Source organism: Gekko japonicus, unplaced genomic scaffold (assembly GCF_001447785.1).
Source record: "Gekko japonicus isolate JY-2015 unplaced genomic scaffold, Gekko_japonicus_V1.1 scaffold3070, whole genome shotgun sequence".
Taxonomy (NCBI): domain Eukaryota; kingdom Metazoa; phylum Chordata; class Lepidosauria; order Squamata; family Gekkonidae; genus Gekko; species Gekko japonicus.
In genome coordinates, this window is record NW_015164755.1 from 114,978 (window position 1) to 130,080 (window position 15,103).

The 15,103-nt window shown below is 44.8% G+C and overlaps 1 protein-coding gene across 1 annotated transcript in view; it reads left to right on the forward strand.

Moving 5' to 3' along the window:
• The window catches only part of KIAA0430 (KIAA0430 ortholog), a 57,026-nt gene that overhangs the window by 31,936 nt on the left and 9,987 nt on the right, over positions 1 to 15,103 (forward strand). Inside the window, exons 15-21 of the mRNA XM_015409678.1 lie at positions 968 to 1,143; positions 2,811 to 3,031; positions 3,319 to 3,461; positions 7,674 to 7,807; positions 8,231 to 8,433; positions 9,901 to 10,128; positions 11,368 to 11,601. Coding sequence (XP_015265164.1) covers positions 968 to 1,143; positions 2,811 to 3,031; positions 3,319 to 3,461; positions 7,674 to 7,807; positions 8,231 to 8,433; positions 9,901 to 10,128; positions 11,368 to 11,601 — 1,339 coding nt within the window. The remainder of the gene's footprint in view (positions 1 to 967; positions 1,144 to 2,810; positions 3,032 to 3,318; positions 3,462 to 7,673; positions 7,808 to 8,230; positions 8,434 to 9,900; positions 10,129 to 11,367; positions 11,602 to 15,103) is intronic.

A 15,103-nucleotide genomic window follows, 5' to 3' on the forward strand; every position in this document is an offset into this window, starting at 1 on the left:
ATCGTCATATGAAGCCACCTCAAGCAGGTCTCTAAGAAGGGTCATCTTAAGTGACAAGCTTAATGCTTCTCATTTTTGTTGGTAAATAAATCCATTATAATGTGCAGGATCGTGAACTGTATAAGAGAACACTAATGCACAAACTTCAGGTTGACTTTGGATCAGTCTTAGCCTAATGAACATCACGAGGTTATTTCAGTGATAAAATGTGTGTGGGCTGCATAAAATCAAATCCCAGTTGGAAATATGAACACCATATCTTGTCAAGAAGCTTGCGCATTTCCTAGTCCCCATAATGCTACTGGTTATTGGGAGAGTTCAGTTGTGTGCAACAGTGTAGTCATTCTCCCCGAGCCTTGGCACATCCCTGCTTTGTTCCCATTTTCCTTCAATCTCCAGTATGCCTTTGCACATGCGCAATATTAAGGACTTAAGGATACACACAAGCAGTGTTCCCTCTAAGCTGAGTTAATGTGAGCTAGCTCACAGTTTTTTAGCCTCTGGCTCACAGATTTTTGTCTTCACTCAAGGAGGATGGCTCCAGAGCAAACTAATTTATGCAGTAGCCTAATCACTCAATCACAACTTTTATGCCAGTAGCTCACAAAGTAGAATTTTTGCTCACAAGACTCCACAGCTTAGAGGGAACATTGCACACAAGCTACCTGAATGCTGGTGTGGGTGTGTTTCTTCATATGGAAAATAGTGGGGAACTTCTAAACATCAATATCCAACTTCAGTTGAAATCGTTGTTAATCTGGGACAGTCTCTGTAATTTGCTGTCATTTATTATAGTAATGGGTATGATTCATGGGAGAGAGTTATGCTAATCTGAATGCTTGTAAAAGTTGCCAGTCTGTGCATACCTTCATTTGCATTACTACAAGATTTATCAAACATTATAAATAAATAGTGTATGAAGTAGTCTAGCTTTGGTCTACCATTTTCAGAATTTCTGTTCTTCCAGCTTTCCTGACTGCTATGCTTCAGAGTTCAGCAATCTAGAAATGGTGCAGGAAGGACAGGGAGGGGTCCCTTTGGAGCACCTTATAACTTGTGTTCCTGGCGTTAACATTGCCACTGCACAGAATGGCATTAAAGTCGTGAAGTGGATACACAACAAGCCGCCGCCACCAACGGCAGGTATGCATCTTGCTCCTTTCTTCAGCTTTTTCCCAGCAGTTGGTGGTTTGTGTCTGGTGTTAATAATGCCCGTGACAACTTACTCCTTTGTGTGTGATGGATTGAGTCCTGTAGTGTAGGGCCTGAGGATATCTTATACAAAGGTTTTGGGGGGGAAAGGCAGAGTAGCATACAACCATGCTTTGCTTATGAGTCCGCATTTGAATTCGGGCATGACCGCCACATATACCAATGTTAAGATCTGCATTTGGGACATTGCATTTCACTAGTAAAGGTCAGCTTACTGAGGGGGCCCCCCTCCCCCCATGTCCCGGGTGCCAGCAAGTGTCAGAACAGCATAATGGGGGAGCAGTGTCTGCAGTGGAAGGAGGAAGTTGGTAGAAATTGCCAGCCCTTCTTAAGGAAACTCAAGTACTCTTCAATTTTCTTAATGTGCTTGTATACGGTGTGCTGTTTTCCAGGGCACTGGTGTTATAATACATTCTCCAAGCTCTTTTCAGGAGACGGATTGAATGGTGTCAACAGTGAATTAGCAGCTGGACTTTCGTAACACCAAATGTTCTTTAGATTTGCTAAACGTTGAACTTTAAGAGCCTTGTGTTTTTTGCAATATTGAGGTTATGTCCTGTTTGGCTGTGATTTTTTTTAACCTGCATTCTTTGATCAGAGCTCCACTGGAAAATTGTGCTTCCAGAAAAGAATGTATAGTACTGTATTGTACCTATCACTGGCCAGGATTTTAAAAAATGGTGCAATGTGATTCAGTGCTGTGGGAGGGGGTCCCCTCCCCTCGACCCTGAAGAGCATCCTCCTCTTCATGTAACTGAAACAGTTCAAATTTTTTAAAAAGCTCTACATAACTTCCAAAAAAGTTTGTAATGTGTCAAAAGAAGTCAGCTATTTAAAAGAGAAGAGTGGGTGGGGGAGAAATACCTCCGAGTGTGTACAATCCCATGGACACGCTGATAATATTCCTTTAAATGTTTGAAATATGAGGCTGTCTTGTACTGAATAGTGAGACGGTCCTTGGTCCATCACAGTTAGTATTCTCTATTCAGACTGACAGCGGCTCTCCAGGATTTCAGGCAGAGGTCTTTCATATCACCTCCTGTCTGATCTTTTTAAATGGAGAGAACAGGGTTTGAACCTGGGACCTTCTGTGTGCCAAGCAGAGGCTCTACTATTGAACCACAGTTCCTCCCCAATTGTAAGATCAGATGATTGGCCCTTTTAAAATGCTTTTTCATTTCACTTTTCAGTCCTTAGTAGTCTGCCAAATCTATAGTGTTCCTGGAGAGCCAGTTTGGTGCAGTGGTTAAGTGTGCGGACTCTAATCTGGGAGAACCGGGTTTGATTCCCCACGCCTCCACTTGCACCTGCTGATGTGACCTTGGGTCAGTCACAAGCTCTAGCACAGCTGTCCTTGAAAAAGAGCAGTTTGTGTCAGAGTTCTCTCAGCCCCACCCACCTCACAGGGTGTCTGTTGTGGGGAGGGGAAGGGAAAGGAGTTTGTAAGCCGCTCTGAGACTCCAAGTGAAGGGCAGGGTATAAATCCAATCTCTTCTCTTCTCTTCTTCTATTCTAATGTCTTTGCAGTGTTGGTTATGATGCTGCATTAGTGTCCTCACTTAAGTAACGACATTGTATGTGTTTTTCTCCTCCTTTAGATCCTTGGCTGCTGCGTTCTAAGAGTCCTGTGGGCAACCCACAGCTCATCCAGTTCAGCAGAGAAGTGATTGATCTACTAAAAAACCAGCCATCATGCATCATGCCCATCAGTAAATTCATCCCAATGTACCATCATCATTTTGCAAAGCAATGTCGTGTGTCTGATTATGGATATTCCAAGTTAATGGAGTTGCTTGAAGCTGTACCTCACGTGCTGCAAGTGAGTTCAAGTCTTGTGTTTTTGCTGCAGTGGCGGCTGTGCTCCCCTCCCCCCCATGAATGCTAGATGTAAAGGGTGGTTATAAAAAGCAGGGAAGGTTTGAATGGTGGTGAAAATCCAGCAACAGTGCCGATGTGAAGAATTAGCATCACTTAACCATGCCCAATGCAGCCGTGCATGTATGAATACATGTAATTTGAATGCTCATAATACTTGTGTCTGAATAGCTCAAACATGATCTCATACTCTTGTGTAGAAGGGTCCATAACATTGAATTTTTCTTGCAGATTCTTGGTATAGGCACCAAGCGTCTATTAACTTTAACACACAGGGCCCAAGTGAAGCGATTTACTCAAGACTTACTGAAACTTCTCAAATCTCAAGCGAGTAAACAGGTTGTTGTGAGAGAGTTTCTACAGGCTTATCATTGGTAAGTGGAAGTGCACATGTTTAGTTTTTTTTTGTTTTTGTTTTTAAAGTTACTTTAATACTAATTTCTTAACTAAAACTATCACAATATACGGGCATGAATAAAACAGCAATTCAACAGTAAATGAAGAACAAGTAATGGAACAGTAACAATAAGTGTTCCATAAATTGATCCATCTTCTCTCCCGTGAGCTCAGGGCAGCTTACTTAGTATCCTGCCCTCTGTTTTGCCCTTGCAACGTCCCTGTGCAGTGGCTTAGACGGAGAGACGGTGACAGAGCCAGTGTCACCCAGAGAGCTTCATGGCAGAGTGGGGATTTTGAACCTCTCCCCGTAGTCCTAATACAGCACTCTTGACTGTTCCACAACGCTGGCCGTTGGTCTGAACTTTGACTCTTTGACTCTTTCTCACAGTACCTGCTCTTTGGGGAGTGGGATTTCTATAGCTACTGTTTTCTCCTGGATTCGGCAGTGTATATTCAAAGCATATCAAGTGTTGCACCTGCCTGTGCCCAAGTTAGTCACTGCATATTTGACCAGAGCAGCAGAAATGACGCCAGCATTTTTGTCTAATGCCCCTGATGATGAAATCTGCAGGTCAGCCACTTGACCAGATCATTGTTTTCAACTTTTGTTAAGTGTTATAAAATTACTAAGGCAGCCTCAGCAGGTGGTAGATTACTGATTCTGAGTTCCTTCCCTCCCAACATGGCTTAGCTCTGGTACATCCCAGGGGGGGGATGACTTCCTCCCCCCACTGAAGGAGGATGAAAGTTGGACTAGCTGTGAAGGTGTTTTCTCTTCAGTGGGGGTGAAGTCATTCTCATCCCACCCATTTTTCAGGATCCATTTTTCTTCAGGACATGGTAGTATATAGTTCATTCACATTAGGGATAATCTTCCCAATAGCTTTCACAGAAGGACGTTTAACCTAATATGTTTTTTGGTTTCTAGAATTCCTTCATGGAGCTTGGCTTTGGCAATACTGCAGGAGATCTCCCTCCTGCTGATCCTCTTAGAGATCAGTTTAATTTGCATAAATCCTACTTTGGAGAGAGTAGGAGGCATAACCCAGAGGAAGTCTTTGCCCTCACTGAAAGTAACATTTAATTTAGGGAGAGGACAGTGCCTTCCAGAACATTTTCTGGAAACCCCATCAGTAACACCTCCATTTTGTCAGGTTTAGGGATGGGCATGAACTGAGACATGAACCAAAGTTTGTCACGAGCTTGGCTCAGTTCATTGTTTGCAAACCTCAGTTCATGCCATCCCGCCCTCAGGAGCCCTGTGAACCTTCCAGGTGGGTTTGTGTGGTTTGTGTCAGCTTGCAAAAACAGTTTAAAGGGATCCCTTTGCAAGTCGCATCACCATGGTGGCAGTGCAACTCACAAGTGAACTGATAAGGCATTTAAATGGCTTGTCAATTGACTTGGCGAGTCCTGCTGTGGCAGGAGCATGACTCATCAAGTGAACTGGGAAGACATTTAAATGCCTTGTCAGTTGACTTGCTAAGCCCTGTCGTTGCCATGCCACAACTCAGTGAGTGAACTGGGAAGGCATTTAAATGACTTATCAGTTGACTAGGTGAGTCATGCTGTTGCTAGGGAGGCATTTAAATGGCTTCCCAGTTGGAAGTGATTTCAGTGATCCCTTTTGCTGCCCACCCCCCGCCCCATTCTGCTGGTCTCCAGGAGCTGCCACCAGCAGAAAGGAGGGAGGGAAGATCCACAAACCAAAGCAGGGGTTCGTCCCCATACATACTCAGGGTCAAGTTTCAGTTTGTTAGCCCTCATCCATCCTGAAACTGCCTCGAGGCACCTGTTCACTGTTTCACAGTGTCCTTGGGATCTGTTGGAAGCATGAGATAGAGCTGTGTGTCATCTTGCATATTGGTGGATGCTCAACCCAAATTTCTGGATGACCTCTCCCAGTGATTTAACATAGTTGTTGAAAAGCATAGAGAATAGCATGGGAACTTTGTGGAACCCTGGAGGCAAAGGGGCAACGGAGCGATTCCCCAGCACCACCCTCTGAAACCTACCATCAAGTTAGGACTGGTACCACTACAAAATGTTGCCTCCTAGTCCTGAAATGTGGTCCAGGAGAATACCATGATCAATCACTGAAAGCCACCAAGAATTCCAGCAGCATTAATAGGTTTGCTCTTCCCCGTTAGTTTTCCGGCCTTTTTCCTGTCGAAGGCCGTGGCTTAGGAAGGGAAAGAAGAATGCTGCAGATCAATGACCGGCTACGTAGATGGTGTCATCAGGAAAGATGTGGATTTTTGGACCATGGCTTACGCTTTCAAGATGAAGCTCTTCTATCGGGAGATGGTTTGCATCTCACGAGGGTAGGATAGGAAAAACCGTGTTTGGAAAACAGCCTTGCATACCTAATAAGGAGAACTTTAAATCCTGTGCGGGAGCGAGACAAAAATGCAAAGCCAATAACCGGAAACAAGAACTCTAAAGTTTTGCAGGGAGGGGCACGTATGCTAGATAACATTAACTCACATGTAAGTACAGAAATTAAAATCTCAGGGCACATAAACTATGGGTTCCAATGTTTCTACACTAATGTGGAGAGTATGGGAAACGAGCAGGAGGAACTTGAAGTCCTAATACAGGAAGGGGAGTATGACCTAATAGGCATTACTGAAACTTGGTGGGATGACACTCACAACTGGAATAGTAGTATTGAGGGGTATAACTTATTTAAAAGAGACAGAAAAATAAGGGCGGAGGAGTTGCATTATGTACTTTATATACTTCGCTTAAATTCTGTATGATATTGCATAAGTGCCTACTGGTTTAATTGTACATATCTGTGGAATGCTAATTGTCACTCTTCATTCATTGTTGAATTGCTTTTTATTTATGTTTTCCCTATATTGTGATTAGGGGTGTGTATTCGGATACACCCAAGTAGAAGTGTGCTTTCGACATAAACTGAGCTGGAAAAATACATGAAAAATACCTTACTGATATTTTCCAGGTGTTTTAAACCCAGTTTTAAATTGGAGCTGCATTTCGGCTATCCAAAATGACCAAGCCCCCAAAATCCCAAAAATATTTGGGATTTTCGAGACCGCTGGATAGCCAGACTTAAAGGTCATTTAAAGGGATTGCAATCCCTTTAAATGCCTTCTCCAAGTCACACAACTCTGTGGCAAGTGAACTCCGAAGATGTTTAAACCGGCTTTAAACGCTTTCTGAGTGAACTCACAGCTTGGAGGTGTTTAAAGGAACTGCGAGCCCTTTAAACACCTTCAGAGTTCACTTGCTGCAGAGTGGTGCGGCTTGGAGAAGGCATTTAAATGCCTTTACATGCCTTTTTCTCCCTCCGTTGGAAACAATGGAGCATGGAGGCACCTTCTTCTGGGGCCCATAGAATTGTACCAGAAAAATTGCACCAGAAGCTATGCTGCAAGTTTGGTGTCTATCACAAACAGGTCCCCCCAGATACCCCCAGATAGATTCCCCATTGACTATAAGGATCCCCATAGGGTATAATGGAGCCAAAAATAATTGGGATTCCCGCAAAATCCTTAATCCAAATGCCATACCAGTATTGGAATTCAAGAATATCAGGAATACCATTTTTAAAAAATCCAATATACCCGAATCTGAAATATTGGGGGGGGGGAGTGTGCACACCCCTTGTTGCGATACTTTTGTTATGGTTATTTATAAAAATATTAATAAACAGTTACAAAGGGAACAAAAACAAAGGACAGGAATAAAAATTTCAAGCCTGATTATGGAGAATTTTAAAGCATCAAAGGTTGGCCGCTGCTAGTGCGCTTCATAGGTCGTGCATGAGAAAGAGCCATAAAGATGATATTTGAGCTCTGACTCTTGAAAGCTCTAATAGCAGGGCTGGAAGCATTCATCATGCCTGAATTGAGCTTTGGTTTAGAGTCCTTTCCCCAAGAAAGTATTGTAATCCCCTCCCCTTGTGAGCAGTTCTGGGAGCCAGTTTTAGTGCAGAGGCAGACAACCATTGTACAGTAAACATAAAATGTTTCTTTTTTCTGCATGGTGGTGATTCAAATGTGTGTCCTTATTGTACTGCTTATACCTCTGTGCTCTTGGTGGGGAGACTCTTGGGGACCTTGATATTTTGCTATTTGTTTCCATTCAGTTAGCCTAATTAATTATCTGAGCACCCAAACACATTTGTTTTAGAATGCATTTCTTCCTGAAACATCTAGGTGTTTCTCAAAAGACTGGGATGTTACTGAGTACGGCGTATGTGAGTTGGTTGATCTAATATCGGAAATTTCGGATAATACCATCTGTCTGTCTCAACAGGATAATGAAATGGTAATCTGTATCCCCAAAAGAGGTATGTACGTCCTTTGTTGAATATCTTAAATGTCTTTTTATGGGTCATATAACATTTGGCACTCATGAATGCCAAGAGGATTAAAGGACACTTTCTAAGTTAATTAAGTTTTGTGGTAGGTGATGTTAGACCTCAACTTGCTTTAGATCCCTACGGTTTGTAAAATCAGCTTTGCATATTAAAAAAAACAAATTAGTCAGTGAACATACAATGCCACTTTATACTGAGTTAGACTACTGATCTGTGTAGTCCAATACTGTCTACTTGTAGCAAGAAAGGTATTTATTTCTTTACTCAGAAATTCATTTTGTTCAAAGATGGAGGCTGTAACTAGGCCGATCCAGGGCCAAGAGGGTTCCAAATTAATACACTTCTCCTTTGCATTGCTTTTCAGTTAGTGTTTTGTATTTCTTCCACATGCAGAACGTACTAAGGAGGAAATTGAGAGAACAAAGCAGTTCTCAAAGGAGGTAGTTGACCTGCTACGTCATCAGCCCTATTTCCGCATGCCTTTTGATAAATTTATACCATCTTACCACCATCACTTCGGTCGTCAATGCAAACTTGCCTGTTATGGGTTTACCAAGTTACTTGAACTCTTTGAAGCCATCCCAGATGTTTTGCAGGTAGGTTGTAGGTATTTCTGGGGCAGGCTTAAAATCCTATACTTTGATCTTAAAATCTTAATGTCTTTTATAGTTGCACTGGTTTGTTTGAATGTGGGTTGGCACCAGAGGTCATTTCGGGAGGGATCGCGGGGGATCGCAGTCCCCCCGGGTGAGGTACGGGGAGTGGGGCACATGACGAAGCCCTGCCCCCTGCTTCTGGCTGCCCCGCTTCCGGCCCTCATTCAGCCAGGAGGAGGCAGGAGAAGAGGGAGGGTAAGGGTTGGCAGGAGCTGGAACTAGAGACAGGAGCTCACTCCATCACGCGGCACACTCAGGTCTCGAACTGCTGAACTACCGACCTTCCACAGCCTGCAGTTCAGCGTCTTAACCACTTGAGCCACCGCAGCTCCAGCAAAATGTCCAGCAAAAAATCCTATACTTTGATCTTAAAATCTTAATGTCTTTTATAGTTGCACTGGTTTGTTTGAATGTGGGTTGGCACCAAATCCAGTGTAGCATGGACCTCAGCCTTAAATATTTGACAGGCCTATCCCATAATGGTGCAGAATCTGAAGGAGGGGATAGGTTCTTGGGAGAGGATCATTTCCCCCAACTACTACCTAGCATTAGCACGTAGGTTAAATGTCCCCAGCAGAGGCCCCTTTGTTGATTCCTGCAGGATTTGCACTGACCAAGTTTTGTCAACCTGATTGGTTCGGTGGTGACTGCTCGTATGTGGTTTTACATGGCAGTCTGTGCTGTTTGTTTCCCTTTCTAATACCCCAGCCCACAGTCCCTTACAATGCTACCTCAGTCCCTTGCATGAAGCAGCAAACTGCCTGCGCACCTAGCTCAAGGATCTGTGAGAGCTTATCTGTGAAATGCATGTAGAGGGTATAGAAAGGAGAACCAAGTTTGGGAAGGATCATCAGTTGGATCCAGACTAAATTTCCCAATGGCAAAATGCAATTTCCTGCCTCTCTCTGTGCCTACTGATCACCACAACATGCTGCTCCTACAAGATAGAAGATCTTGGGAAATGACGTGGGGGGGGGGGTCTGCTGTGGGAAGGGGTAATCAGGGAAGTTGCCAATTTAGTCTGGATCTGACCTTGATGAGTTTTATCTGAGGAACTAGATTATTTCTCTGTTCCTATGCAAATGTTCACCGGTGACATGTAAATATGAATCAGTCCTGTGTGTCTTTGCTGTTATGAACTGTCCTGTACAACTAACAAGTGGTGGAAAGGTCACAGTGTTGCTCTAGGAGCTGACTTTTAAAAAGGTTTGTAAGTTTGCTTTCAAAGGCCCTTAATTCTTCGGTTTAACACCTGAAAGAACACTTAATCTGGTGGTTTTTTAAAATCACTTGTGTCCTGAATCTTCAGTGAAATGACAAAGAGAAACTGACATGTGTTACTAATGCTCATTGGCATTCAAGCATTGCCTCTCTCCTCTCACTGACTGAGCTCAATTCCATCCTCAGATATTGGAATGTGGAGAAGAGAAAATTCTCACACTAACAGAAGTAGAACAGGTCAAAGCATTGGCAGCCCAGTTCGTTAAATTGCTCCGCTCTCAGAAAGACAAATGCCTTATGATGGCAGATATGCTCACAGAGTATGCGAAAACATTTGGTTATTCGTTGCGCCTCCAAGACTACAATGTCGGCTCCGTTCCGGCTCTAATGCAAAAACTTTGCCATGTTGTCAAGGTAAGCCTTTTTAGGGTGATACCGAATTGCTGCTTGTATGACAAGATTACAAAGGTTACTGGCAGGACAGTCTTTAGGTATATTGTGTCTTTCAATAAAATAATGTCAAGGTTTTACAGGGCTAATTTCAAGAGCTCTCTACACAAAGGGTCAGCTCCTCAGTGAAACTGAGTGTCTCGTCATGAGACAGGAAGACTTAAGATAAAACCCGCACTGCTTTCTTAGATGCAGGCTGGTCCGAGCATCATGGAATTGCTTCATTGGGAATCTTAGACCTTTCTTAACATTGTTTCAGTTAAGTATATTGTGTTTTTGCAGGCACTAGGTATCCTAGTAGTTGTGTTTAAGTATAAATTTACAAGGTGGTGGAATAGTATTCCAGCAGATACTCAAGAGTGTTCAATGTGGGGAGGGGTGAATAAGCAATATATTTATGAATTTCTGTCACGTTCTGTTTTCGTAAGGGTTGAAGGACGGCCGTGGGTAGAATCCAGGGTGGGAGAATGAAACACAACCCCCCAGGTTTTACCTCAGAATGGGCTCTAGGCTAGTTATTTTCCACTAGCCATACCCAGGAGAGATTCACCAGACGAGTCCGAGTGGATCATGCTCCCACCTCTCTGTCTGCTGCCGTGAACTCTCTCCACTTTCCTCCTCGGTTTCACCTGTGTGGGTCTTTTATTTGTTCAACTCCACCACCTGTTTCGCCCACCACCATCCTCTTAAAGTAACCGCGCAACCATGCGGGAATCCACGGGATTCTGTCCTTTGTACTCCACCCCCCCAACCCTGTCGCCAGCAATCCGATCCCTGTCGTCCTGCCCATGTGGTTCCACGCCCTCTCCCGCCTCCCTTCTTAGAGACGTCCCCTCTCTGGGAGCCCATGATCCCTGGGCCTCCTGGGAATAGCCTACGACTGGCTGTTTGGCCTCGGTAAGATCTTCTGGGTCTATTTCTGGTACTTTTGGCATAGTCAGGAGGGGGTGGATAACCCCCTCCTGACAATTTCTTAGAAAATTCACATTTCTGTTTTTTTCACAAGTCGTGCAGTGATGGCAGCTAATATAAGACACTATGTTAGACTGACCCTCTTTTTCTGCACAAGCTGTCCTTTGACCTCTTCCCTGCCCCCCATCCCCCAAACTGGGCTCATCCTTTCTAAACCCACGTTCCTGCCGGTTGGTCCTCCAGTCCTTTGGTTTGTTCAGAGTTATTTTAGTTTCATTCAAATTTCTCCAGGTGGTTGATGTGGGATCTGGTGGTAAACAGATTCAGCTGATAAATAGGAAGTCCCTCCGGACCCTGACTGCTCAGCTTCTGGTGCTGCTGATGACTTTGGATGAAACCTCCTTCGTCTCCGTGGATCAGCTTAAAGAGCATTACGAAACCACCCAAAATATCTCCCTCAATCCATGTGAATATGGCTTCATGACCTTCACCGATCTTCTCATGAGCATGCCTTACTTCGTTGAGGTGAGGAACGCGTCTTGGCTAATGTTGCTTTTTGTGTAGTATTGAATCCCTTGTTCAAATCGGTTGCCTATTAGTTAATAGTTCAGTGACACACAGCCTTCTAGTAGATTTTTATTTATACTTTCGATTTATTGATCGCTCTTTCCTACACACCTGCGGGCTCAGAGCGATTTACAGTTACTCTTTGACAATTGGACTAACAATATTCGTGGGGGATAGGGAAGACAAACATACAGCATTTTTAATTACACACACATTGCAGCTAGCCGGGGCTTCATCTGCGGGCTGGATCAGTCGTGTTCCGTGTATTCTTGTCGGCTGGCTGATGACATTTGGCTTCTTGATGTCGTGCTGCCACACTGCCACCGCCTGGCCGACTCGCTCCACTGCAGGGAAGCCGAAACAGCTCTTCCATCTTTCGATCTCGCCGCGCCTTCAGAAGTCACATTCGGCCGCTAACACCTTCCCAGAGGGAGTGGTGTGCCCACCCCCTTACGGGTGGTCCCCAATTTATCTACTCGCCAAAGCTTTCGAATCGCTGGGTAGACGAACATTCTGCTGCATTCATTATCTTGCTTTTTTGGTGTTTAATTTCTATTGGCACAGAACCAGAAATGTACAAAATCATGCAATGGCTGTTCACAGAGTTCAAGGCCACAGGCAAAAAGAGGAACTTGAGGGGAATCTGGCTGCCTTTCAGACGTAGCGGGATGTACAGTTAATGTTGAAGAAAAGATCGGAAGGGAACAGTGCCCTTTTTATTTGGCTGCCACGTCACAGCCGACTTATGGCCACCCCGTGGGGTTTTCAAGGCAAGAGATGTTCAGAGGTGGTTGGCCATGGCCTGCCTTTGCGTCATGACCCTGATATTCCTCGGTGTTCTCCCAAATCCTGATCAGGACCAACCCTGCTTAGCTTCCAAGACTGGGCTAGCCTGGGTTATCCAGGTCAGGGCAAACACACCTTGGGAGCTTTCATATTGGTTTGGTCTCTGTTAGAATGAGCAAGAAAGAGTGCTATGAGAGACAGTTTGGTGTAGTGGTTACGTGTGCGGACTCTAATCTGGGAGAACTGGGTGTGATTCCCCACTCCTCCACTTGTAGCTGCTGGATAACCTTGGCTGTTCTTGAAAGAGCAGTTCTCGAAAGAGTTCTCTCAGCCCCACCCACCTCACAGGGTGTCTGTTGTGGGGAGGGGGAAGGGAAAGGCATTTGTAAGCCACTCTGAGTGAAGGGCAGGGTATAAATCCAATCTCCTCCTCCTCCTCCTTCACTAGGCAGATGAGGCTTTGTAACACAAAAGAAAAAAACTGACAGCTGCAGGGTAGGCTTTGTTGTAAGGAAAAGTATGGAAACTGAATAGCGGATGCCTGGACAGGAATGGGATATCTGACTGGGGCAGTAAACGTCCTGGTTCCCAGGCAGTGTCTGCAGGTAGTTTGTAAGGTACAGGGAAACTTTAGCTTTCAGTCCAAAAACCAGGCCAGCAGTTTTTGAAAACCTCTTCCTTTCAGGGGCTTGGGCAGCATTGAAGGATGTGGGCATGAGGACTGCATTTATGTTGACATTTCTGCAGCTCAGGGCTGTAGAAGTCTTAATTCATCGTAGCTGCGGAGAAGATCCCTAAAGCTTTCTAGTAGGCTAGAAGCACCCCTCCTCCCTTTGATGCTTTCTTGTCAACGCGATCACATGACCGGGAGGAGGGGCGCTACTCCCTCGTTTGCTGCCACAAGGAGAGGATCTCCACTGTTCTGTTTTTTCCTCACCTCATTCTTGAGGCTTAGGAGACATATTTCTACCAAAAGTTTTTTTTTTGTAATTTCTACTCATTCTAGTGAAGAATAAACTACATTTAAAGAGGAAATGTTTCTGGATTTCCACTGTGTCATTACGGCTCAAAAGGGGCCACCTCAGGATTGGGCCAACTGTCGCTTTAGAATGGTGCTGATAAATGGCCATTGTCTGTGGGTTATCTGCCTAGGGGGTTCACAGAACAGAGCTGCCTGCTCTTTCTGTCACCAGTTTCTCCCGAAGGGATGATTTGATGGAGCTGTCTTCAAAAGAGCCCTTTATCAAAAGGCTTTGGCTTTGTGCCGGCCTGAATAAAGGCATCATCCCCCCTGCCCGGCAAGGTGTGATGTGACAGAGCCTCGTATTCACTGGCTCTTTTCAAAGGCTTTGACTTCGTGCTAGCCTGAATAAAGGCACATTCCCCCTCCTTGGCTTTGTGTGTTCCGAGGGGAGAAACCTGGATGTGTTGCCTGACAGACCCTCCAATTCAGAATGGCTGTTTTCTAAGGCTTTGGCTGCAGCCTGCGTGACTGAAGAACTCATTCCCCCTCCCTGGCTTCTAATGAATCTGACCGGAGCCTGGAGGTGTGGCCTCGCAGACACTGCCAGACTGAAAGGACTCCCTCCCTGGCTTCTAACAAATCCAGCCAGAGCCTGGAGCCTTGATGGGAGCCCTGTTTTAAAAGGCTTAGCTTTGCCTGACTGAAAGAACCTTTTCCTGGCTGCCCTTAGTCTTAAGGTGACGTCTTTAGAGGCATAGGTTAACAGAGCCTTGCAGTTCTGTGGCTCTTTGTAAAAGGCGTTATTGATCAGAAGGGTGTTGTGACTTTTAGTTGGAGTTGTGTGACCTCTTCAACTCCTGTAGTTTTGGTGAGGTGCTAAGAGGGTGGAGTTTCCCATTCTTGTTAGTTGTGTTGGGAGACAGTGGACTGGTTGTGCTTAAAGACTGCTGAGCTTTATTTTAGCACTCACTCTATTCGGACTACGGCTAGAGATGTAAAATTTCCGGAAATTTTGAAGCTCGGAAAAAAACCCGTTTTTTTTTCCGGAAAAAAACAGAAATTTTTGGAAAAATTGAAAAAAATGCTACATTAGCATTTCTTTTGTCTTTTCTATCCTAAGGGGCTTTTAGCACAGCTGCTGTTTCAAGCAGAGGCAGTCTGAACCCTGAAACTTAACCTTAAGGGGCTTTTAGCACAGCTGCTGTTTCAAGCAGAGGCAGTCTGAACCCTGAAACGTAATCCTAAGGGGCTTTTAGCACAGCTGCTGTTTCAAGCAGAGGCAAGTCTTCTTGTTGCCATCTCCATGGGGAACTCAGAAGAGATCAGCAAGTATGTTTTTTTTGGAAGCGAACCTGAGCAGCTTGCCTCTCCTCTCAGTTCCATGGTAGCCTTCAGAAGCATCAAGGATAGTAGCTCCCTAGCTTGCCACTGCTTTCAGTAATAAATAATAAACCTGCACCTCGAAGCATTGCGGATGGAAGCTTTTTGTAGGCAATTTCTCCCTGTTGGTTTCACGCAGGGCTATTTTTGGGCAGGAACGCACAGGAACAAAGTTCCGGCTGGCTCCCAAGTTGGCCACGCCCAGCAGGAACTCATTAGCATAATAGGCCACACCCAACAGCAGAAACTCATTCGGATTGGCTACATTAGGGGTGTGTGGCCTAACATGCAAAGGAGTTCCTGCTACAAAAAAAAGGCCCTGGGTCTTGA